Source organism: Primulina tabacum, chromosome 5, assembly GCF_025594145.1.
Source record: "Primulina tabacum isolate GXHZ01 chromosome 5, ASM2559414v2, whole genome shotgun sequence".
Taxonomy (NCBI): domain Eukaryota; kingdom Viridiplantae; phylum Streptophyta; class Magnoliopsida; order Lamiales; family Gesneriaceae; genus Primulina; species Primulina tabacum.
In genome coordinates, this window is record NC_134554.1 from 8,396,225 (window position 1) to 8,421,852 (window position 25,628).

General features: G+C 35.8%; 3 protein-coding genes and 1 pseudogene across 3 annotated transcripts; 2 read left to right on the forward strand and 2 right to left on the reverse strand.

Annotated features, from left to right (window-relative positions):
* Positions 1-1,087: 1,087 nt before the first annotated feature.
* Positions 1,088-3,176, reverse strand: LOC142547854 (transmembrane 9 superfamily member 11-like; annotated as a pseudogene).
* On the forward strand, positions 3,173-6,006 carry LOC142546182 (sugar carrier protein A-like). The gene is made up of 4 exons (XM_075653752.1): positions 3,173-3,559; positions 3,850-4,169; positions 4,470-5,096; positions 5,504-6,006. Exons 1-4 carry the CDS (start codon positions 3,415-3,417, stop codon positions 5,909-5,911), a joined length of 1,500 nt encoding a protein of 499 aa, XP_075509867.1. The 5' UTR covers positions 3,173-3,414; the 3' UTR covers positions 5,912-6,006.
* A 334-nt stretch (positions 6,007-6,340) lies between these two features.
* LOC142546181 (uncharacterized) lies at positions 6,341-9,054 on the reverse strand. Its single transcript, XM_075653751.1, has 3 exons — positions 8,313-9,054; positions 6,822-7,744; positions 6,341-6,737 (listed from the first exon to the last, which is right to left on the reverse strand). Exons 1-3 carry the CDS (start codon positions 8,911-8,913, stop codon positions 6,615-6,617), a joined length of 1,647 nt encoding a protein of 548 aa, XP_075509866.1. The 5' UTR covers positions 8,914-9,054; the 3' UTR covers positions 6,341-6,614.
* Positions 9,055-11,527: 2,473 nt separating this feature from the next.
* On the forward strand, positions 11,528-25,628 carry LOC142546183 (protein ENHANCED DISEASE RESISTANCE 2-like). The gene is made up of 22 exons (XM_075653753.1): positions 11,528-11,922; positions 12,633-12,707; positions 12,867-12,920; positions 13,569-13,634; positions 14,133-14,191; positions 14,579-14,655; positions 15,266-15,391; positions 16,626-16,660; positions 16,843-16,943; positions 17,015-17,110; positions 17,527-17,591; positions 18,127-18,198; positions 19,046-19,216; positions 19,706-19,902; positions 19,990-20,056; positions 20,182-20,357; positions 21,696-21,797; positions 22,829-22,876; positions 23,349-23,492; positions 23,580-23,675; positions 24,452-24,553; positions 25,417-25,628. The coding sequence occupies exons 1-22, from the start codon at positions 11,620-11,622 to the stop codon at positions 25,507-25,509; spliced, it is 2,325 nt and encodes a 774-aa protein (XP_075509868.1). The 5' UTR covers positions 11,528-11,619; the 3' UTR covers positions 25,510-25,628.

The following is a 25,628-nucleotide window of genomic DNA, read 5'->3' on the forward strand; positions in this document are numbered from 1 at the left end:
CCTCACAGAAAAAAAAATTATTTTTTAATAAACTATTAATTACAGATATTTTGGAGCGTCGCTTAGATCGCAGCGTACGACATGATCTTACGAATTTTTATATGTGAGACAGTATTCACAATAAAAAATAATATTTTTTTATGAATAATCTAAATAAGAGATTCGTCTCACAAAATACAACTCGTAAGACTGTCTCATACAAATTTTTGTCTAAATCCAAAAGTTAATTGAGGACAAAATTTTTTTACGATATATGATATTTGTGTTCTATTTCTAATTTTTTTATTATTGAATTTAACAATATGTTTTCTGATTATTTTTTAAGCTAGACGTAATATCATGTAATTTATTTATTTAAAATTTTAAAAATGTAAATAAATATTTTTATTGAATTGTTATATATTTAAATAAACTAAATTAATCATTTAATGAAATGGTTTTTTTAAAATTAAACGAAGATAAAATATTTTTGTAATTTATTGAGTACATTTTTCTTTATAAAAAATCACGTTGTGATCTCAAAAAATAGGTTCATCGTCTATTATATGATTGGTTATGTAATATAATATTTATGTAATTATAATAATGAATATATTTGATATCGTAAGTAATACAAATACCACTTAGTTAAGATTAAGAGTAATGTTATTTCAGCAACTCGACAGAAACTTGTATGCCAATATTCAAGTCCAACCTAATATCAATCAATTTAAGTTAAATACTCAATTAAGTTCGATAAATTGTGAGCTTTAAAAAACACATTTCACAAGTTATCAAGTTTTTCAAACCTGAGATTGAAAAGCTTCCGGTCACCAAATTTATGGAAAACGAAGCATCGCCGTGATTTTTAAGTCTCTCTAAAAAGCAATTATTGGAAACTATGGTACATGAAAGAATTCAATGCATGAAAATAATTAAATAAAATAAAATAATATTGGAAAAAAAAACAAATAAATACAAAAATATGATTCAAACTCGAGTCGCTCGACGTGTACATTCGAGCTTGTATAGTAAGTTTTCGATTAGAAAAACTCGAAAAAAAGGGATTGCAGGTGAAGCTGAAATCTCGACTTGAAGATCCAAGGAATGGGGAACGAACGACTGATACTGAAAGCCGCATTGTACAAATCAATAAAACAAACATCGGACAAAGAGGTCACATTTTGCCTCATATATGAAATAAAAATCTAGCCACCAATGCAAATTTCAGTAAACTAGCTAGCAAATACAGCAAAAAAAAGGCAATAGGAACAAAATTTTGTAAAGCATCTGTGCATCAGATTCGAACAACTGTATACGGCCGAAGATGAGTTTAGTCCAGCTTCACTGAAGAAAACAGGTAATGCACGAACCAGAATGATGAAAGAAGGCCAATCGTGCCAGTTGCGAGCATAATGGCTAGGACCATGAAGAGTGAATAACCCAGGTAAAGGGTAGCTGAGACGGGACCGTTCAAACTCTCAAGATCGAATATCAGGTAGTTGATAGAGTACAAGAAAATGTATATCGCGACATAACCGGAAGCAAAGAAAGATTTCCACCACCATTTCCAATCTTCCACACAAAGATGCATGTAAGTAAGAACAAGGGATATCTCAGCACAGACTACCACCAAAAGCATAAGAACTATGAGGAGAAATCCAAAAACATAGTACACGCAACCCATCCAGATGTTTGACATGATGAAGAAAAGCTCGATGAAAAGTGTTCCAAAAGGAAGGGTACCAGCCCCAAGAACCAAAAGCCAAGATGGGTACTTCCGAGGAGGGATTTCGCGGGGAATTTGGTTAGTTCGAACAGGATATTCAAAATGAGGTGCCTTTGCACCATAGTAACCACCCACGAGGGTAAGCGGAACCGAGATACAGAACCACAGCAAAATAAGTATGACAAATAATGAAAATGGAATTGCTCCAGTGCTGTGACTACCCCACAATAGGAAATTCAAAGTTGTAAGAATGAGAAAGGATATACCGAGGAAGAAACAAGCAACCTTCCATGAGACTGAAATCCATCCCTTTTTATTTCCATTGAAGATGGTTGTCCACATCCGAACAGCGATATATCCGGCCGCAATTCCAAGAATCATGTAGAAATACAGCATATCAGTTATCAGCGTGCCACGGGATGCTGGGGACATAAATCCAAGGGCAGCAAACAAGATCGTCACAACAGCCATTCCAGTAATCTAAACTCCGTCTCCAATCATCACGCACAAAAGGGACGGATTAGTAGGCACACGAAAAACATCACCCACGATGAGTTTCCATCCAGACAACTCCTCGTTCATCTGAGCTTGAGCTTCCTTGTCGAGTTCCTCATACCGAGTAAGATCTCGCCTAACAGTCCTCTAAAATATTACAAGAACAATTTCAGCCAGGAAAGTGACTACCATGAGCGAGTTCAGAATCGAGAACCAATGAACTTTCGCTCCCTCCATTTTCAAAAACGAATCCCATCTTGATGGGCACTTGATGTCCCTCTACAAATGACACCTCATATGTAAAAACCAGTGGCTCATTCTCCGTAATAGCTATGGCAGGTGTGTTCCCAATTCCCATCACATTTAATTGATGCCGGGTACTTGTCATACGCGTCCAACTTCTTCAGGGAGTCAGCATTGTGCTTGAAACTGCAAGGCTCCACCTCAAAACCAACAACCATGTACCCAGATGCTTCGGAACCCGAGTTTCCATTTGTCGGTATTAACTCAGCCGCATCCCAGTACCCATAACACGAGCCACATTGGGCTCCTCGTATCTATGTACAAGGACTGTAAATTTCAAGTGATTAAACAAAAAGTAGCCATCCTGCGACTTAGCACCAACAAGGTAACCAGTCCACCTCAATGTAATTCCATCCTTCTGTACATACCGAATAGCAGGCAAGTTATCAAGAATCACATTGACCTGATACACCTCATCAATCCTCTTTTTCAGAAGTTTTGATTCCTCTGATGACAAAGGCTTAGTTTGGCACAGAAAAATCTCAGTCTGATTCGTGTACATCTTATATTTATACGGAGAATTCTTAATCCTATCTCCCATAAGCAGCTCGCCAAGATTTTCTGCACTATCCTTAATACCCTCTTTTGGCTCACAAAACGGTAAACTATAATAGCTAAAGGGTACTTCAGTCTCTATTGAAGTCAAAGAATTGTTATTATATATCACAAAACGGTATTTTTAGCTAAAGGGTATTTCAGTCTCTATGTGAAATGAAACAAATTGCCATTACTCAGTTACAAGTCAAATGATGATAAAAAAACAAATTTTCTCGATCTTTTAATTATTCTTCAAGTTGACTATTAGCTGTGGTATGTGGATCGGTTAAAGATTGTATAAATAAATAGAAATACGTGCTTCTTTTAGGCGAAGAGCATCTAAGGATTCGATTCGAAGGTCAGCTGCAGCAATGCCGGGCGGGACGATTGGGGCGGCCGGGGTACCGAAGGAGAGGGCCGAGGAATATAAAGGAAGGGTCACTGGTTATGTGATCATTGCTTGTGTTGTTGCCGCCGTTGGCGGATCACTCTTCGGCTATGATATTGGGATTTCAGGTACTGTTTCGGCTGGGTGCGTGTTATTGTAAAGATTTTTTCCCCCAAATATATGCCCAATATTTTGAAAATTTCTGGGTTTTGTTTTATATTAAATGGGCGATTCTTAATTTGATAGAAATCTAAGTGGCGAGGATAGAGATACAGAGGAATCTATCTGTGGGCCATTTTTTATTTTAGTAAGAGAAATGAATAAAATGAACTCGAGTGCCGAAATATATGATAAATATGAATTATAATAAGATGTACGGAGAATCAGAATTAGTGATTCTTTCTGTGTTTTTAATCAGGAGGAGTCACATCCATGGATGGATTTCTTGAGAAATTCTTCCCTGTAGTGTACAGAAACAAGAAGCATGCTCATGAGAACAATTACTGCAAGTACAATAACCAAAAGCTTGCAGCATTTACGTCATCACTTTATCTTGCTGGTTTGGTATCGTCATTGGTTGCATCTCCGATCACGAGGAGATATGGCCGTCGAGGAAGTATAACATGTGGTGGTATAAGTTTCATGATAGGAGCTGCACTTGATGCTTCAGCAGTAAATCTTGTCATGCTCATTTTAGGCCGACTCATGCTTGGGTTTGGTATTGGATTTGGCAACCAGGTAAACTTGATGTGTTTTGGCATGTTATACACAGTACACTACTTTACCCATTTGCATGAAAAGAGTTTTCGTAAAGCATTTCATATCTAATATTCAAACAATTCAAAAACATAGATGCGAACTATACATTTTCAAATATAAGTTGCCATCGAATTAGTTTCCCTTTTTAGTGTTAAAGGAACTGTTACTGCCCGCCCGAACCTACCATATTATAAGAATGGTGGTTCTTGCTTACTTCATTGGCAGAACAAGATTTAGTATAACTTCAACTCCCTTCACTGATTCTCCTTGCTGTTGAAGGCAGTGCCGCTGTATTTGTCAGAGATGGCACCAACCCATTTGCGAGGTGGCCTTAATATGATGTTCCAGTTGGCTACAACTCTAGGAATTTTCACAGCAAATATGATAAATTTTGGAACAAAAAAGCTTCGTCCTTGGGGATGGAGGCTCTCCTTGGGGCTTGCTGCAGCACCGGCTATCTTGATGACAATTGGAGGAATCCTGCTGCCCGAAACGCCAAACAGCCTAATCGAGAGAGGGTTCCAAGAGAAAGGAAAAAAAGTTCTTGAAAAGATCAGAGGCACCAGTGATGTGCATGCCGAGCTGGAAGACATAATTGACGCGAGTGAACTTGCTAATTCCATCGAGCATCCATTTAGAAATATACTCGAGAAGAGAAACCGACCACAGTTAGTGATGGCGATTTTTATGCCAACTTTCCAGATACTCACGGGCATAAACTCCATTCTTTTCTATGCACCAGTCCTGTTTCAGAGTATAGGATTTGGAGGGAATGCATCACTTTACTCTTCAGCTTTGACGGGAGCTGTTCTTGCTTCATCAACTTTTATCTCTATTGCAACGGTTGATAAATGGGGTCGTAGAGCTTTGCTGATAAGCGGAGGAATACAAATGGTTGTATGTCAGGTATGAGAAAAACTGATGCTTGTTGAATTCCATCGGTCTATAAATCAATTACGAAAGACAAGATTTTCAATGGACTGCATAGTCTCTTTAAAGACATTTCCATAGTTAAGTTGACATTGAATATCATTTAGTCTTGATTCACCATACTTGCAAGGGTCGGATTAAAAATATTCAATTTGGAGTGGAAAATAAATGCTATAGATTTATGGGAGGGTTTGGGTTGTATTTTCTAATATTTATGTGTGAAATTTTAATATTGTCAGTCGGGAGGACGACTACCAGCTGCTCCTGCTATGTCTAAAGCTAAACAATATAAATCTCACACAATTCGATACACTCGTAGATAGCCTTGGTGTTCTGAGTTTTTACTTGAAGATACCTGATCATGTCTTATATTGCAAAATCAGGTGATAGTTGCTGTAATACTTGGACTCAAATTCGGCAGCGACAAGGAACTTTCCAAGAGCTACTCAATACTAGTGGTGGTAGTAATCTGCCTGTTTGTGACAGCATTCGGATGGTCATGGGGCCCCCTTGGCTGGACTGTGCCGAGCGAAATATTCCCATTAGAGATACGATCAGCGGGACAAAGCATAACGGTAGCAGTAAACCTTTTCTTCACATTCATAATTGGCCAGTCCTTCCTTTCCCTGTTGTGTACCTTCAAGTTCGGGATATTCCTCTTCTTCGCAGGCTGGATTACGATTATGACCATCTTTGTGTACTTTTTCTTACCTGAGACTAAGGGTGTTCCCATAGAAGAGATGATTTTCTTGTGGAAAAAACATTGGTTTTGGAAAAGGATTGTGTCATAGGTGACAAATACTAATGCATTTAAAGGTAAGCGTACTGAATCATTTGTTGAAATATGACACTAATTAAATTGAAATAAAATGAAGCACCTCAGTATTTGAAATTTTATGGTATAGTATGATATATGATATATCAAGTGTTTTTTATGCAAAATCCCTTAGGTTTTCCACAAGTTAGTATTCCTGTGATCCGTGTTTTAAACATATAAAAAACTTGTTTAAGAGACATGGTGGCTTTAAAAAAATGAAATTCATACTATCGGTTAAATATGAAAGGTGTTGGAGACTATATTTCATCGGCTTTTTAGACAAATAAAATCGAAGTCTTTTTTTGGTCATTTTTTTACATCATGTCCCTCTCGTTTATCAAACCAATAAATCTGATCGCAAATAAATGATAAATATGAAAAATTCGCTAATAAAGAATTCGAATAAACGAAATATTTATGATTAAACAACAATATTCTGTATATCTTTGTTCACAAAGCTCAAGTGAATTGAATGGGAATGAATGCCCACTATTTATTCTGCTCTCTCCTGTACAAGCACACCAGTAGAACAACATTTTTTCTTGAGTAATCAAATGTATATACATACACAAGGGATGATTCTTAAATATTTATCAAGATAATATTCTTAAAGGATCGTCAAATCCCATATTAGGGAGACAAATATGTACGAGATCCTTATTCTTAATGAAACTTTATCACCTTCCAACACCAAAGCAGAGGAGTGGGCATAGATAAGAACAGAAACATCTTTTCTTCTTAGGTTGTTTTGCCAACGCATCCCTCTCAGCAACAAAATCAGCTATATACTGTACAGCAGCCTGAAAAATTAACAATACAAAAGGTTAGTGTTTGCAGAAACAGCCGACAGGCCGAATCACTACCGTGATACATAAGTGGCATACCTGCGCGCCCATTTTCGTTATATGCATCGGTGGCACTTCCAGTGGAGTTTGATCAGCTCGAAATTTTGTTAGCTTTGACAGAAATCTAAAGGAATCAGGCAAGATTTTGATTTGATTGTCACTTATGTCGAGCTCTTCTAGCGTCTCAAGCTCTCCAAGTGATTCTGGCAACATTCTTAGGTCAGCAAAATTCTTCCCCACATTCAGTTTCTCCAACCTTGCACCAAAACAAAGTGTTTCGGGTATGCTCTCAAGTTCATTGAAGCTAGCGTCGAGTTCTCTCAAGTATGAAAGATTCCCAATGGTAGATGGTAATCTTTTGACCCCGTTATAGTGAAAAGTCAGGATCTCTAACCGTTCAAGCTGTCCGGTTCCCTCTGGGAAAGCTTTGAGATTATTGAAATCCAATCTCAGTTCAACTAGTGAAGTGCAAAATCCAATCGTGTGAGGAAGTTCTTCAAGATCATTTGTTCGCACATTCAATCTCTTTAAAGAAGTTAGATTCCCAAGTATATTTGGTAAGGTTGAGAAGCGGTTTGAACTTAGATCAAGATTAATCAGATTGGTCAAGTTCCCGAAAGTCTCCGGAAGTGACTTTAACATATTTGAAGAGAGACCCAAATCGGTCAAATTACGCATCTCACCAAAAGAAGAGGGCAGGTTTATAAGTTGGTTGCCTCGGACGTCAAGCTTCATCAAGGCTCTGAGATCAGCTATGGATGTCGGAAGAGCCATGATACGGTTTTCAGATAAATATAGCTCTGTCAGTGTTGATAACTTTCCAAGAGACAGAGGAAGCCATTCGACCTTATCTACCAATTTGCCCCGAAGATCTAAAATATTTGCTTTCTTTCTAGCAGAATTCTCGATTACTGCAGCCAACTCCAGCAGATCCAATTTTTCAGCCTCTGCCTCTTCTTTCCCTGGAAAATTAGATGAAACACATTTAACACCGAAAATCATTTATGACCATATCTTTACTATGCTACACATTTGAATGAAACAAATACTTGAATAACAAAATTTCCTTTCTTCCCTAGATAAGCTGTACTCGAGCCGTGAATATAAACAAACAGCTAGATCAAGATTTAATAGAGAACTTTACATGACATCAGATTTCCGAAAAAAAGGATGTTGCTATGACAAATCTCAGTGAACTACAGACTATCTGCTTCAGCAACCCAGCCAGTAATACAAAAATACCCGAAACAAACTCATCCTCCAAAGGCTATGATTAACAAAATCCAAAACCAAGATTTGCATTCTTCGTATATTCAAAATGGTGAGCTCAGAATCTCTATGTTTTATCAGGAAAGAAATTTACATTCTATATGAAATTGCACACGAAATTTGACCTGCCACCTGCTTCTCACAGCTAACAACCTATAAACAGTTCTCAAATCTTTCTTTCTCCTTTTGTTATTAAAACTGCAAATCATACGCTAGAGTTGCTAAAACATAATAAGGAAACAAGAATTATCTAATAAAAACCTGAAGATGGAACAATTGCATCTGTTTTAGAAATTCTTGACAAAGAACCTTTGAAATCATTAACCACACTCTTCGAGTCAACTTCATCGCAAGTTTTCGCAGTCATCACAACACTTTCTTCGAATTCATCGTCAACAGAACCCGAATCATATTCTTTCTCCACATGTTCATCCCCAGAAACCAGCGCGGAAACCTTCTGAATGAGTTCATCAAACACCTGAAAAATCTTGTCTTGCTCGATCAAGTGCGCCGCCTCCTTCTGCTGCTCGAGGCATCGAAACAGAACCATGGATTTCCGAACTTCTTGCAGCACAGAGAAGAGTTCAGGGGGCACGTCCTCTGGTGGAGATTGCATGGAAATGTCCTCCAATTGAAGAGTCTTCTCTGTTTCTACTGTCTGGACTACAGAGATGGCAGCCTCAACCACTTCGATTGAGGGTCTCGGCGGGAGGGTTTTGTAGATTCTGGTGATTTCATCTACTGTTTCTGCATATGCGGGTGTCGGGATAGTCTTCGCCGGAGCGGAGTCCATGGCGGAGAGGAGCTGCGTTGTCGTCAGGGAAGACTGAAGAGGATCAATGGGTTGACGTTGTTTGGTCATACATGAAGCTAATCATCTATAATTTTTCAGAATAAGCAAGGTTCCATATTATTATTAAATCTTTATAATTATAATATATCATCAATCAAATTATGATAAATTTATTTTGGAAGGAACAATAATTCTATTTTTCTATATCTAATCATAGTTTAATTAATACGGTATAGAAGTTGAATGTTGGATTAATTAGATCAATATTGTAATACGTGTGGAAAAATTACTCATATTAATGGTGCAATCAATTATATGAAGAAGTTATCACACGACACGACCAAAAAAAATTATAAATGTCACACTTTATTGTAAAATTGAGTTTTAATGATTTATTTTTCACTTTATGGTGATTTTATTTATTTTTTATCGATAGCATTCACGTGACATTGCGTATTATACGTGAAAATCATATTGATGTCACGTCATTTTGAAAAAAAATATCAAAATTACAAAAATATACAAAGATATTATATTAAAACTAAAATTTGATATCGTAAATGAATGTGCTCGAAATCATATCGATCGATATAATAAAAAGTGCTTCATTTATAAAATCACGGTTTTCTATGAAAAAGAAGGTCATTAATAACAATAAACAAACAAACCGATAATTAAATCTTCGAGGCTAAATTTCTAATTTTAAAAAATAATCCTGTTTATTATTTGTTCGAACGGATACACTTGGCACTTGGACAATGTTTGATGGGAGGGATAAGGTGGGTTATGATTTTTTAACCTACCTAATCTCATGTTTGATAGGATTTTTATTTAACCAAATCAATCCCTAATATGAATGATTAGATTATATTAATTATGATAAAATAATTACTCATCACCGTCTAGGATTATTTATCTCACTCTTAATACATCCTATTTTTCCAATTTTACCATTCTCCTAAATTCAAACTCACCATCACTTCTCTCCACCGACTGACGGCCGACCATCCCCGCTGCCGGCCGACCACCGTCGCCGCCTCCGCTGCCGACCACCCCTCCTCCCCGCCGGCCGCCTGTTGACCGACCGCCCCGCCACCGGAAATCACACCGCCGGCCGACCACCACCCACCACCGCCTTCGCTGCCGACCACCCCTCCTCCCGCCGGCAGCCGACCGCCAACCGCCGTTGCCTTCGGTCGGCCGGTCGACCGCCCCGCCGCCGGCAATCACACCGCCGACGGCCGCTGCAAAAGTGGAAGGGCAATTTTATCAATTAATCAAAAGATTCTTAATTATCTCATTCTTAACGATCATACCAAACATAATATTATTTTATTATTATATATTATATTTCTATTTCAATTATTCTTTTAATCATTTCATAATTTTATCCTCCAACCAAACGTAGCCTGGGTAATATTTGGTTGGAGGGATAAGATGGGTTTATGATTTTTGAACCCACCTAATCTCATATTTGGTAGGATTTTTATTTGACCAAGTCAGTCCCTCCTATGAATGAATATGTTATATTAACTGTGATGAAATAATCACTCATCACCCCCTACGATTATTTATCTCAAACTTAATATATTTTATTTTTCCAATTTACCATTCTTCTAAATCCAAACTCACCACCACTTTTCTCCACAGACCGTCGGCCGACCATCCCCGCCGCCGGCAATCACACCGTCGGCCGATCACCACCCACCGCCGTCTCCGCTGCCGACCACCCCTTCCACCCGCCGGTCGACCACCGCCGCCACAAAAGTAGAAGGACAATTTTGTCAATTCATCAAAAAATTCTTAATTATCTCATTCTTAACAATCATACAAAACATAATATTATTTTATCATTATATATTATATTTCTACTTCAATCATTCTTTTTATCATTTTTCTCTTAAAAATTTCATAATTTTAATTTCCAACCAAACGTAGTCTATTGAAATAAAATAACTGTTTACATTTTTAATATTTTCTTAAAAATAAACAAACAAACAAAAATACTAAGTTTTAAATACTCTATTCCAGCCTGCAGTAGGACCATAATACATTGTAATAGAATAAGATTTATTATTATTAGCCAATGACCTTTTTAACACCTAATGAAATCTTCTCTTCACACTTCAAAAGTTCCATACTATAAAAATGTCAAATAAAAGAAGATGACCCTCTCACACACACACACACACACATATATATATGTATATGTATATGAGTTCATTAAAGTAAACAAATATGAAATCAAATGATTATGAGTTCAATTTTCTTGATAATATTTTTTCGCTCCACACATCCGGCATGATTTGCGGATATGTATATATTTATATTCGAGTTCATTAAAGTCAATAAATATGAAATCAAATGATCATGAGTTCAATTCTTTCGATAATATTTTTTCGCTCCACACGTCCGACATGATTTGCGGAAAGCAAATAGTTTGACCAACTTGCAAACTATATAATCTGTTAGATACATAGAGTAATTGATAAAAATAAATAAAATATGACACGCGTGTAATATAAATATAGTAATCTTTTACACAAGGAGCTTTATTTGTATATTTTTATTAGCTTAAAACCGTCTACGTGTACACGCAGAGCACACACAATCCCAAAGTGACGCCACATGCACACGAATTCCTTGTTTAGTCGACTTTCTTTGTTTTGGTTTTTTCTGCTTTGACTGCATTCGTACCACCTCTGCATCCAACATTCCCATTTATATACAATCCTATTCTACCGGCTATCATCTTTCACGTTTAGGCGCTCGCGTATGGCTTCGGCACCGATAACGAGAAAGGTGGGCAGTGAGGCAGGATCACCAGCGAGTATGGGCTCGGAGTCTGGCTCCGAGGAGAGATTGCGGAAAAACAATGGTTCTTCCAAACAGAATGATAAGCACAGCACCAGCAGCAGGAGCTACAGCGACAATGGCGAGAGGTTTGAGTATTCCGGGTGGGTTTATCATCTGGGGGTCAATTCAATTGGGCATGAGTATTGCCATTTCCGTTTCTTGTTCATCCGCGGCAAGTATGTGGAGATGTACAAACGCGACCCCCATGAGAATCCCGGCGTCGTATGTGTTCTTTCCCTTTCTCTTTTTCTTTTTTCTAGGATTTTTCTCTAGCTTGTGTGCGGTTATCGTTTTATTTATTTTTTTAGCTTTGGTTTAGCCCAGACGCGGAGACGGACTGTGTTGGGGATAATTTAAAGCATTTTGGATGAGAAACTTGTAGTTTTAAATATGATTGCAAATAAAGTTTGATTTTTTTTAAAAAAAATAATAATCTGCTTCTACACTGGAGAATTTTACTCGACAACGCGTTGTTAGTTTTTGATTATGGTTTGTTCGACGAGGAATGAATCAAGGCTATGTGCATCTCATTCCATTGATGGTTCAAATATTGAGATGTTTGAGGAATCAGTGGTACGAGGGTCTATAGACACACTTGTCCAATATACTCTTGTTAATGTTTTCGCTAAAGTCGAACCACGATGGCTGTCCTAAGTTTCTTAAGTGTAGTGCTACTGGCATAGTATGATCGAAACATCTCTGTACATCATCCATTCATCTCATATTGGCAGTCGCAGCTCTATCTCACAAATGTGCTAGTTTCATGCATATGTACATATTTGGTCCTTAAGATATATGATATACCATGTTGATTTTGGTGAGGTTTGTACCTCATGGTACTGAATATTTAGAGAACTTTTATATAATATGTAGAGTTGTAATAATAAATCTAATATCTGCAATGCGTTCTGTTCTATGACTGCATATTCCAGAAGCCCATTCACAGGGGTGTCATTGGGAATACACTTATGATGGAGGAGTCAGGACGCCGGAAGGTTAACCATGGTGTAAGCGCTATTCAACTCTTACGAGTATTTTGATGGATTCATTTGTTCTCTTTTTGTTCTGTTTTATTCCCTTTCTTATCTTTTTTCGTACTTGAAGTATAGATAATGCGTTATATAAATATACCTAATTGCCCTGTTGATATTTGGTTTATTTTGTAGGATCTTTATGTGCTAAGGTTCTACAATCGGTTTGATGAAAGCAAAAAGGGAGAAGTAAGTGATAGTTTGATTACATTTGAGACATTAAAGAAAGTGATTTGGAATATATGAGGAAGACGATCATCATTGATGCTGTAGTCGCTATCATAATTATCTGCATTTGCATTATTCTGCTCCACTTTCTCTCAAGTTCTGAATATTTATCTATAATTTTTCAGCAATGAGAAACTAACCTATCAGCCTTATTAACAGTACATATTTTTTATAATAACTTTGTCAGACATCAGTTCTAAATTGTTTTCCATTTTATGGGTCTCGAACTTACATAACATGGGTTTTAGATTGAAGTTAATTTGTCAGGAGCAAATGGTCCTATTGACTCAACTGTGAGAATCAGCATGTATTAATAGGACCTCATTTCCTTCATATTTCATAATGCGAAATCTTCATCCTGTTCTTGCGTACTTGCGGAGATTGCCAAGCTAAATGATTGTATCTTGAAGATAATCTAATGAACAAGATTTCCGTAAAACTTTGTGTTTAGTTTATGAAGTTGCTTATTCCTTAAAGTGTGTAAAGCCTTATTGTACGTATTTGGGCTTTTGCTCAGGGTGCTATCGTGATGTTACTGCCAGTTACTTTTAAATTGTAGTACTCTTATAGTTTAGGTTGCTCACATTGAATAAAAATGACTGCTGCAAGATTGCTTGTGCTACTGCTGGTGATGCCCGGAATTGGATGGAAGCATTTGATCTGGCTAAGCAACAGGTAGTGCTATGCTTTTCAGACACTTTTATTGTGCATGAAATTGTTAGATTAGTATTTTTCATTATTATGACGCGGACTTTGTTTCACTCTCTCATATTCTTGTAATATTAGACTGTTATATTTATGCCTTTTTTTTAAGCCTTGGAGGATGTTGTCGACATTCTGAGAGACGTGTTGGAAAACATTAGGAAATTGTTTTATAAATTGTGTGTTTTATGTTTTTCTAAAGATTTTTATACCCCGATTTGCATATTGCAGTTGATGTTGGCATAGAGACATTCAACACGTCTATGCATTTTTCATTAATTTGTTTGATTTACAATGTAATATGGATACCAGTTTTTTTTTTTTTTTTTCTAATTGAGAAATTAGGTCCATTATAAGTATAAGATACTCTCTGTATAAGTTTCCCTATAACAAAGGCATCACACTATAAAATTGATTTTGAAATTTCGGATAATTATCTGCTCACACATCTCACTATATGTTGTACTGAAGGTAGAGTATGAGCTTTCAAGAGACAGAAGCGTGAGAAACAAGCTAAACATGGAGGATGAGTATGTTCACTCACTCCTTTTTAGAACTCATAAAGTCTTCTTTTTGTCATCATGAAGTACTTCACCAGATCAATCCTGAGGAATAATAAACTTCCCATGTGATTATACATTAATTTGTTTCTGCTCCTTCACGACAACATCAAGGTCGAAATTTTGAGAAGAAATCAACCACTTAAAAATGTTCAAACTGCTTTGCTTTTTTTATCTTAGAATAATATTAATTCTGAATGATCATGTGTAGTATGCATGTTGGACACGTAGTTCTAGATGCAAAAATGCCATTGTGATCTGGTATTTACTTGTATGGTTTGTCTTTTAGGCTTACACTTACAATTTGAGCTATATGAGTTACTCGCACAAAATGTAATATTGCTTTCTTTTTGGAAGGATTAACCTGGAGCAACGTCGCCCTAGAGTCAGGCGTTATGCGCATGGTTTGAAGAAGCTAATAAGGATTGGCCAAGGTGAGGCAGCATTATGTGGTTGGCATTCTTCTTAGTGGCCTTAATTGGGTTATGGGTATGGCATTTGTAGGACCTTATAAGCTTGTATTGATATATTTAAACGATTGTTAGAGAGATGTTCTCCTTGTCAAAATGTCGGCATTGCTTTTAGTTTTTTAAACATCATCCCCATGGGGCTTGTGTGCATTAACATGTGTGAAAGTAATTGCTCTTGTTTCCTGTTATCAGCTGGTTAAATGAGAATAAATATTCTAGATCAAAGGTCTTGTCTTTCGATTAGCTTTTACCTCGTCTTTAATGTTTCAATGAAGAAGTTTCATAACAATTGCCCATTTGCCTTTGTTTTAAATCATGGGATTACCTTTTTATTTTAAATCATAACTCTTATTCTTCAATGTAGTGATTATATAAGTGCCAAAATATCTCGAGTGAGTGAAGCATTTTTCATGCTTACCTATTTTTGCTCTGTTTGTTATCATGGAATTGTTCTATGGTTGGAGTAGGCCAACATATCTTTTTCTGTGATTTATTTTTGGCGAATTTAGTTGCTGTTCTATGATTAGAAATATCAAATATTATTTCGTGCTTACTTTTACTGCGCTGTAAACAGGGCCTGAAATGCTTTTGCGCAAAACCTCAGACTTAGGTTCTGGTGGTAGATTGGATGCATATTTTGATGCCGATGGTGGGGACGTGGTTGAAGCTTATGAATGGAAATGTGTCCGTACAATTAATGGTAAACTTGTGTTTAATATTTAATCTAAGATAGTGCGCTGGCATTATCTTTCTGAATTTAAAAACCAAAATAAAATTAAAGTATGAAGGAGCTTTTCTTCTGTAACATTTGTTTGAGTGGGTAGGACAATGTTGACACACATGCATACACATGTACACAAGTTTACACATCCTTGAACATGTAAATGTGTGTTCTCTGATTTGACAAAGGCCAATCAGTGTTGAACATAGAACATTCACTAAATTGGATTCAAATGAACGTAGGTAGGGGGTTCATGAAACTGTTGCCAATCTTTTCCCTAGGATTACAAACTTGTTGGTTCCTGTTGGGTTATAAGGTGTTGGTTTGATGAAGGGAACCGGCTAATGAATGAAATAAACTAGAGGCTAGTTGAACAGACAGCTTGAGAGAAAATTTATAGCATCTCATTTATTTTAATTAGGATGACACATATATAACTTATTGTAGATTGCAGAGGCCAGCATAATGCATCTTAAAACTGAAATCTCTAGTTACTGAAAATTGAACTGCTATCTGTTGTAGGAGAGATCTGCAGTTTTATTTATAAAACTTGGAAATATGGTGTTAAATTACTTCACAATATCTGGCAATTTAATTCGAAAAGGTTTTCTTATTAAGTGCTTCTATGCTGTTTGCAGTTTACTTGAGCTCCATGCCTGCACATTTTGTTTATCTTTTTTTTCCTCTTCGAAGTTGTCCTGTAGATAAAATTGAAATACATAGGTTGAAGACATGGATATAGGGGCTTCTTAACCTTTGCTTAAACAAATCTGGATGTCTGAAATTGATAATCAGCTGCATTTGGAAGTCAGACACTCAGTTTAAAAGTGGGGTTCTTAGTTTTTAGATGCGTTGAAATTTTAGCCTGACACAAGTACTAATGTCTCTACGGATTTCTGATAGTATTGCGAAAAAAATTCATGAAAATTATTGAAATGGAGGAATGGCCTTAATTAAGAATAGGAAGCAAAGAGGATTTGATCAATTGTGGAATTGAACAAAGATTCTTGCTTTGAGATATTATTTGGTATATCTAAGAATTGTATAAAAATGGAGGAATGCCTTATTTGAGAAAAGGAAGCAAAGAGGATTTGATCAATTGTGGACATGAACAAAGATTCTTGTTTTGAGATATTATTTGGTAGGTCTAAGAATTGTATCCTACTTAGAGAACTGTGCCTAACTTATGTTCTCGACATTCTTCGGGTTTCAGGTGTGAGAATATTTGAAGATGTGGCCCACTCAAAGGTAGACAGTTGGTCAAAATGTCACCTTAATTGTCATCTTGTGCATATTCCTAACTTCTGTTATCACGTCATTCTACTTGTGGTTTATTTTGGAACGGAGACGACAATGCATCTCTTTTCATGTTAAATTCTACTGTGGATTTTGGCATAATAATTTCATCAAATTTGTTGCTTCTTTTGAAGAGTGGCAAAGGCATTATTGTCAAAGCTGTTGGTGTTGTAGATGCCAGTGCGGATACCGTTTTTGAAGTTGTATTGAGTACTGAGCGACACACGAGATATGAGTGAGTTGGCCTGATTAATGAATTAGGATTTTGCCTTTTCCACTTAAAAATAGTTAATGGATCTTTTACAGGTGGGATACATTAATAGGTGACTTGGAGTTGGTTGATTCCATAAATGGACACTATGATGTTGTGTATGGGACATTTGATCCGCGTTATCTAACTCGGTATGTTTATTTTGCACAACTTTCATAGAAGAATCCCAACATTTTTATTTATTGCACATTTGATCCGCGTTATCTAGCTCGGTATGTTTATTTTGCACAACTTTCATAGAAGAATCCCAACATTTTTATTTATCGCATAACTTTCTACCTCTTGGCTTCACGTTAGAAGGTAACTGATGCAAGAGAGAACTTAATCAATGATTATATTACCACATTATGCTGCTAATTTGAAACTAATTCAAAGGCTATAGCCTTTTCTCCCCTGTTTGATTTTGTGGGTTTTTTTAAAGTTTTATCATGTAAAATTGCATTCTTATCTCTTTGTTTATTATTTCAATCCATTTCATGAAGAGAAAGTTATGTTTTTTTGCTGTTATTTTCTTTCCATATCATTGATCATCTTTTCTATGATGCAGGTGGAAGTCAAAAAAGGATTTTGTCTTTTCAAGGCAATGGTTTCGTGGACAAGATGGAACATACAGTAAGCATTTGCTAATCGTGGCTTCTCCATGCTTACATTCAGTTAGCTTTAATTGATGCTTAATCATCACCCTTCAATACCCATACACATTCATTTTCTGTTGTTGAAAATTGTTAAAAGATTTAGAAACTTATATAAACTAGTGATTTCATCAGTTCATCGTTCACAATACTTACCTAAGATGTACTGTCAAAATAGTTGATCAATGTCTCCCAACTCTACTTGCAGCAATATCATCTTTCTCGAGTCTATTTCGAGTGTTGAGAGCCATTCTACAAATTTGTTATCCATGATTCTTTCCATACAAATACTTTGTTGAGGATGTTTTATATTAGTTTAATTTTATAATACATTTGGCTTGCTGAAGATGGAGAATAGATGTTTTTGTGTTATTAATCTGGAATAATATCAATTTTTTATTTGCAAATGGCTGTTGTTCCTGGATTTGAGTACTAGATGCAGTTTAAATCTACTAATGTTTCCTAAAAGTCTAACTATTTTGTGATTGACAGTTTGTGTTCATATATTTGTGCAGCAATCCTGCAGTTTCCCTCTGTACATAAGAAGCGGCCATCAAGATCTGGATACGAACGCACAACAATTAACCGTAAGATGATTCAATATAAGCAACGTGAATTTTCAATATTAGATAATCATTTTCCGTATCAGACTTAAGTAGATGGAACTGGAGACTCATTTCATCTATGCTTTATTTTTTTTGCTTAAATTTTTCCTGAAGCAATTGAAGTTAAGTCATTGGTAACTGCTGGTATATGTGCCACATGAGATGTGATGCCCTACTTTCATATTTTTGTTTCTTACTTTTGGAAGTCAATACAGATAACATGATTGGGCATTGCCTCTCTTTTTGATTTTCCGTCTGGTTTATCAAATATTCTGAAGCATTGGCATGAGACTAGCAGGTAGCTGCCTGCTTGGACTTTGTATGGTAATCGCATAATTGGAGACTGCTTGAAATTTCAAATTGATCCATCTCCATTAGCCTTGTTGCATGCACTACTTTTAACTTAAGAAGAAGCTGTTCTATCCGGCCACCAATGCCTACTTGAGGTTGAATCATGTATTAAGCTAGCTGACTGTCAAATACTATGTTTCTCTGAATTCTCAACGCAAATAGATTTTCAATCTGTTGGTTATATAGTTTTCCCACGGGTCAAATGATATTAAGGTAAGGTGAAAGTTATCTTGTATCAATTCCCAGATTTACTGTCCTTATATTAGCAGTTCTGCGTGAGATCCAAACTGTAATTCCTTCTAACGTGACTTTGTATTTTATGGGTGCTTTGTCAGCACTTTCATGTGTAGCTCAAGGTTTTTCGTTTTCTATTGCCCTTTAAATAATGTATATCAGGTAGCTCGATACTCATTAATTTTTCAAGTTAGCAGCAATGCCAATGCCTGGTAGTTACCTTTCGATTTGCTTTACTATGTAGCTTCCACATGGGAAATTAGTAATTTAAGCACATCTTCGTCGTCAAAAACTGTTAAATGTCTTGTGACACAAACACTGGAGATAAACCCCAAAGGCTGGCTTAAATGGAGGAATAATCACTGCCAGAAGTTTGAAAAGACTGTTCCTTATGCATTGCTGAGTCAAGTGGCAGGTTGGTAATATTTTTTTTATCTGGATTTACACATAATGTTGTGAAACATTACTGAGAGGAGTCCCTTCCAATCATTTTCTGATTCCTGTCTGCTTTTCTGACTGGTTTCTAATTTTCTATTGTTCAGACTGTTACCACATCCGTATAAAACTGGGTTTTCTCGTAAATATTATATGTCTTACTTTTTTATATGTAATATAGTTAGGTTGAAGTTCAAATATAATTGCCTCCATGATTTCTTCTCTCATTATTGTCCAAATTTGAGAAATGTAACCATTGTGTTTCTTAATTAATTGAATGAGCTGGTATAGTAAATGATCCTTATTTCTTCTTTTGAAACCTGTAATATAAAACTTAAAGCTTCAGGTAGAAGTCCATTAGTTGCCGTCAATTCCTTTTATCCCCCTAAGTTATTCAACTCTTCTTCGCAATGCCTTACCTTCATCTATCTGGATTCTCTTCTTCTGCTCTGCTAATGCTTTACTGCAGGTCTGAAGGAATATGTCGCAGCAAATCCAATACTTACATCAGAGTCATCTATGACGGTAGTTCATACAACTGTATCCGATCATTCTGGGTCCTTCAGTGAATTTGAGGATGCAGAAACAGCAGATGAGTTTTATGATGCAATTGCCACTGATTCTTCATCAGATGATGATAGCGACGATGAAATAGGAGTTAATAAGGTTATATTCCTTGGTTGGTTTTGAGAATACCGTATCATCTACTTTAAAGGACTGCATGTTTTTTTAAACTTTTGCCATTTTCGCCAGGGCAAAAAAATTAAGCTGAAGAATGTTTCATGGGCTATAGCAAGTTTGGCACTAAAGAAGGTTTCAGGTATTTTTATCCAATTGCTCTATTGTTGAATAAATTTTTTTCCTGATATTTTTTTCCCTCTAACAATAAATATTTTTTTTTCATTTATTAGTATTCTTCAAGCATTTCTCTAATGATTTACACAGACACGGACTCAAGTAATCAGTTGAACTCAAATGTACCTCCCATCAACCCCGATTCAAGACAGTTTCAAGGGTCCATGAGTAGAGCAAATGATGAAGCTGATAAGAATTGCTGGTCTTCTCCAGATGGTTCTGGATTCATGATAAGAGGGAAGACATACTTGAAAGATAGCATAAAGGTCTATTCATTATTTTATATGCAATGTTTCTCTGGAAATTTATGTTCCATTTCTTTGTAATTATGGTGATGTTAAATCGAATTTCCCCTTCCAACCTAATTTTTTTGCATGATACACTTGGCATCGAGGGTTAAATTCGGAAGGTTCCTGTATATGGTGAGATTTAGGATGACCGATTCTTTAATCATAGAATCTCTTTAATGGCTTCCAAGGATATCTATTGAAGAAAGTTGATGAATTCTCACAATTAAAATTGCTATACTTCAAATAGTTTATTGTTCTTTGATTGATTAAATTTATCATAGCTGTTTCATAATTATAAACCTCTTTAAACCTAAGTCTCATGTAAATAGCTAGGAAACACTCTGATTAAGGTGACAAGTTCGACTTAACTTAGTAATTCACAAAAAAAATCAGAAACATTGAGTTCTGGAAAAAAGAAATATAATACTGAAATTGACAAATATCCAGAAAAAGATACTGAATACCTTGTGCATCACCTGCAGTATAATATGTGGATATTGAAAGGACTATTTTACGAGCTATGCGCCAATCACCGTCCCTTGAAGCTGAAAAGAGAAGATGATTTCTCTTTAGGTGTTATATCTTATTTTTTTAGCATTCTGATAAGAGTTCCTGATTATGTATCAATAAAATGTGTCAATTTAAAATCATAACATGAAAAATATTTACTGGGAAAAGCTCAAATCTGAATTCAAATGCAAACTGTGATAGACTTCAGCAGTCAATTCAATGATTGTATGCGTGCATGCGTTGAACATGAATTTCTTTTAGATAATGAGGATACTTTTATATCTCAAGTTAGATTTATAGACATGGAAATCAATAAAAAAATTATGTCCACTAATGAACATAAATTTTTTGTTTGTACGAAGGAATACATCCAGCTGGTTAAAGTCCTTTCTTAGAGTTGTTATTTATTAGTTATTACGAAGAGTAATAATCTAGCTTTCTGGTAGTTAATTAGATTTTCAGTTTTTCTGGTCTATATTCTGGATATCTGTAGGCATCTAGGATTAGTTTAGAATTATTTAGTTACTGATTTTTGTTTTCTTGCGACAGTGTACAAGGCCATCTTTCCCTGATTGCTTATCCGTCTGCTACGGTTACCATTCATACTTTTTAATCTTTAATGTTAAGTTCCCAATATGAAGCTGGAGTACATATAGTCCATTTACAAAGTAGACCCATCTATGTACGATGAACTGTTCCACAAGGATGCCAATTTTTTTTTTTGGTTCTTTTATATTTATATATTTTCTCTCATACATTAACCACAACCATCTAACATCTTCAAAATTGTGCTTCCTGATCCAGGTAAAAGGTGGCGAACCTCTTCTTACGCTCATTGCAGTTGACTGGTTTAAAGTGGAAGACTGTGTCACCAATGTTGCTTTGCATCCTAAAAGCATTGTTCAGGTGATTTAACACATTTAGATTGCATCATTTCATATTATTTGGAAAACCTATATGAACTGATTTTCCCGTTCTAGTCCATACTGATTCTCTCAACACTTGTAACTGAGAGCTATTGAGCTGTTACAGTTTGAAGTTTCACATTGCTGACCGATGTTGTGCTTTTCTCAAATTGACTTTTGAAATGAAATGCTTTTTAAAGTAGTTGCTTATCTTTCCATGGTCTAAATAGCATGTTAGCAACATCATTTTTCTATAATGCTTGTAATAATTATTTTGGTAGTACATGATTTCAGAGTGAAGATACTGGTTGGACGTAAATTTGATTAATCGATAAAGTAAGGTTAAATCCGTTGCATTGTCAAAAAAGTTTTCAGACAGCATTGCTTTACTAATTTGTATCTCAGTGGCTTGGTCATCCGGATTACAACAAAAGTTCTGTATGGCTTCAAATTCCTCTTCTATCTTCCTGCAGTTGCCCTTTAATTCTTGGTTGAATGAGATACTCAGTTCATGAAGCCCCGTGCATGAGTTAATGATGCATTTTCTTTAATTGCAATGCCATTATAGGATGCATGGATGTATGTCTATGTTCCGTGATGTATTTTCACATCGTTTTCTGTCATTATGTATAAAATTGCAGTTAATGAAAATGGAATTAAATTAATTTGCTCTCCTTTTTTGCCATCGCAACTTGATTGTCCCTTCTGATGATAATCATTTCATATAGCTCTTGAGGCTTTTATGAAGCTCTTGACATGGTAGAATTTTGATTCTCGGTATCTTGTATGATGTTGCACAACTATGTAGTATGTACTCATGCATCTCCAATTAGTTTTTCGATGCATTATTTGTTTTTCTTTTCTGTTGCTTGCATTCTCTCTTATGATAGATCAATGTTGAATAGTTAGTATCTGCTTCAACAAAGAATTTGCTAGCTCGAGAATTGTTTTTATTTCACTGATAAAATTTTTCACTAAGATTGTGATACGAAATTCAAGTAAAAATTCCTTCTTTCTTTGTCTCAATTGCAGAGTGAAGCTGGGAAAAAGCTTCCATTCATTCTTGTCATTAATCTTGAGGTGTGTTGATATCTGTTGTTTTTTATTTTTCTTGAAAGTACTGTGAAGATAATGTTTACAGTCTATATATTTTTGCTATTAGTTGTCTCAGTCTCATATTATAATATCAACTCCTTTTTATTGTGCATCTCTGTAAGTTACTTCAGAAACTCTTTTGCTTGCAAATAAGTTTGATGCTTGAAGTTTGTGGGAACTAACAACATTGTTTTATCATACACACTTATTTTTATGTCCTAGTGGAAAGCTCTTGTGATTTCTAGTACTGCGCTAATGCTCATTTTGTGCTGGGGGCATATTATTGTGCAAAAAAGTTGTAAAGAAACCTTATAATGTGGTTTAGGTGCACAGAAGTGCTAATTGAAGCTGGAAAATTCTTCTGCTTAATCTCCATGATATTATAGATTTTTTCCTCTTATTACTTGTAGCAACTTTTTTTTAAAATCGAATATTTTACACTGGTTTACTTTATCAGGTTCCAGCAAGACCGAACTACAGCCTGGTTATTTATTTTGCTGCAGACAGGCCCATAAACAAAAGTTCTTTGTTGGGTAAATTTGTTGATGGCACTGATATGTTTCGTGATGCAAGATTCAAGCTTATTCCTAGCATTATTGAGGTAGCTCTATTTCCCTGTCTCAGGAATTGGTGTCTTTTGTGAGCCATGCCTGACATTCTCATAATTTATCTAAATTTCTTGTAACAGGGATACTGGATGGTAAAGCGTGCTGTTGGAACGAAAGCTTGCCTTTTGGGAAAGGCAGTGACATGCAATTACCTTAGGCAAGATAATTTTCTGGAGGTGAGAAAACATACTTTGTTCCTAGCATCATGCTAAAGTATGGTGACTTTTGTTCACAAATCTGCATCTAGTATTGCTGCTTTTAAGCGGATTGAGTTAAACTTAAGTATTTTGGGTGTCATTTTTCACATTACTCTGCGAATGAGTGCAAGTAGTTCGCTGCTTATTGAATTGGTCGATTGCTACCCACTTTGTATGTTTCTTCCTCATCGGTTGCTATTTTTGTTACAGTTTGTATTTTTCTGGAAATGTTTTGAATTTAACAACCTTATGGGTGAACTAGTTGACACTAATGCTTGAGATGAGCTAATACTGCTTGACTGGTTAGTTAGTCCTGTGAAACGAATCAGTGGAGCTTTTGGCTTGGCCTGACATGACCTGAGATTTACTCAAAACATCGAACAGTAATTCTTAAACTTGATTGCAAGAATGGTATAGCTGATACCATGTTTCTACTAATGTGGCAAATAGGCTGAGCAAATTTTATGGTACCTATAAAAAGAATTCAAAATCATTGTTGGCAACTAGAATCACCAGGATTTCTTTGGTCAGAATTTTCAGTGAGACTTCTCGAATGAGCCTTGTGGACTGGAAAACGACATATTTGTGGCACTGTAATATTTTTGCTTATTTATAATTCTTTTATCTTACTCAATGAGTGGACTAGGTTGCACTCCCATGTGTCTTTTTTGTTTTGCTGCATTTGCAACTTATCAGCTTCAAAGTTTTTCTAGTATAGAATGTGGTGGCCTTTGACATTTTTACCCATCCTGCAGATTGACGTAGATATTGGCTCATCATCCGTAGCAAGAAGTGTCATTGGCCTTGTCCTTGGATATGTCACAAGCATTGTTGTTGATCTTGCGATAGTCATAGAGGTTGGTGTATTGTTTCCTCCCTTTGCCACTTTCACTTTGTTTTACTGAAAAATTGAATCGATATAATGATGTTTTAGCATCGACATGTGCAGAATCATATTAAAATTGAAAATCCTTAGGCATTCACATGTAAGATCTTTCCTGAAAAACTATGGGTTCTCATCTGCTTATTGGACGACATTGCTTTGGATTTTAGCCAATCTAAGTTGTCGACAAGGGGAAACTTTTTCCCTATTTTTAATATAAAATAGAATATATATATATACTCCTCTTTCCGATCGACTTCGAAGTATAAATTTCATTCTCTTTTCACCAAAAACTCATTCCAGTGGCTTACCTTTTCTATCAGCCAAACCTTATCAACGTTGTGGTTTCCTATTGTCTACAAAGGAGTGATTTAATGTTCTTCGGTGTTTTTGCTTGTTGTAATGTGATATTCATATCTTTTATTTTGTCTTTTTTTAACACGTTATTACTAAATTAGAGCATTCTTGTCTTTGGCTGCGGCATGTATTTTAGCAACTACACAAACCTTTATGTCCCCTTATAAATCTTAGCAAGTCCACTTGTTACGAATAGATGTGAACTCCAATAATTCTGAACGTGTTTGCGAAAACTAAACACTTTCATATCTGCTGTGTTTGTGGTGATGTGATGACAAATTAGTCCAGGTTCTCAGTAAAAAAGAGTGAACATTGTTTTAGCTGTATGAAAGTTAAACAAACCATGATTTTACGAGCTATCTCACTGAATGTCTTATAGCTTAAATCATTGCTTTAGCTTCCTGTTTAACTAATGAAGAGAGATAGCTCGTAAAGCATGCATGTTACGTGTAAAGAACATTTCGTCTCTCTTTATCTCAGGCAAAAGAAGAGGCGGAACTGCCAGAATATATTCTTGGAACTGTTAGGCTGAATCGTTTTCAGCTTGATTCTGCTGTAGCCTTGAAGGTTTGAGATCACCAATTCATGCTTACTTGTTCGATAAACATAACACTGATGATTTTTGTCTACTTTATACTAGAGTACAAGAATTGGTACATGCAGATATATTAACACTACGATTGTTAAGGCAA

What these genes read in the sequence shown, in the direction of transcription:
- LOC142546183 (XM_075653753.1), top strand. Translation starts at nt 11,620, where the DNA reads ATGGCTTCGGCACCGATAACGAGAAAGGTGGGCAGTGAGGCAGGATCA. An exon ending in TTGATCTGGCTAAGCAACAG is followed by an intron (nt 13,635 to 14,132) that starts GTAGTGCTATGC and finishes GTTGTACTGAAG; the next exon opens with GTAGAGTATGAGCTTTCAAG. An exon ending in GCTAATAAGGATTGGCCAAG is followed by an intron (nt 14,656 to 15,265) that starts GTGAGGCAGCAT and finishes CGCTGTAAACAG; the next exon opens with GGCCTGAAATGCTTTTGCGC.
- LOC142546182 (XM_075653752.1), top strand. Translation starts at nt 3,415, where the DNA reads ATGCCGGGCGGGACGATTGGGGCGGCCGGGGTACCGAAGGAGAGGGCC. An exon ending in GTATTGGATTTGGCAACCAG is followed by an intron (nt 4,170 to 4,469) that starts GTAAACTTGATG and finishes TTGCTGTTGAAG; the next exon opens with GCAGTGCCGCTGTATTTGTC. An exon ending in TACAAATGGTTGTATGTCAG is followed by an intron (nt 5,097 to 5,503) that starts GTATGAGAAAAA and finishes TTGCAAAATCAG; the next exon opens with GTGATAGTTGCTGTAATACT.
- LOC142546181 (XM_075653751.1), bottom strand. Translation starts at nt 8,913, where the DNA reads ATGACCAAACAACGTCAACCCATTGATCCTCTTCAGTCTTCCCTGACG. An exon ending in TGCAATTGTTCCATCTTCAG is followed by an intron (nt 7,745 to 8,312) that starts GTTTTTATTAGA and finishes CTAATTTTCCAG; the next exon opens with GGAAAGAAGAGGCAGAGGCT. An exon ending in TAACGAAAATGGGCGCGCAG is followed by an intron (nt 6,738 to 6,821) that starts GTATGCCACTTA and finishes TTAATTTTTCAG; the next exon opens with GCTGCTGTACAGTATATAGC.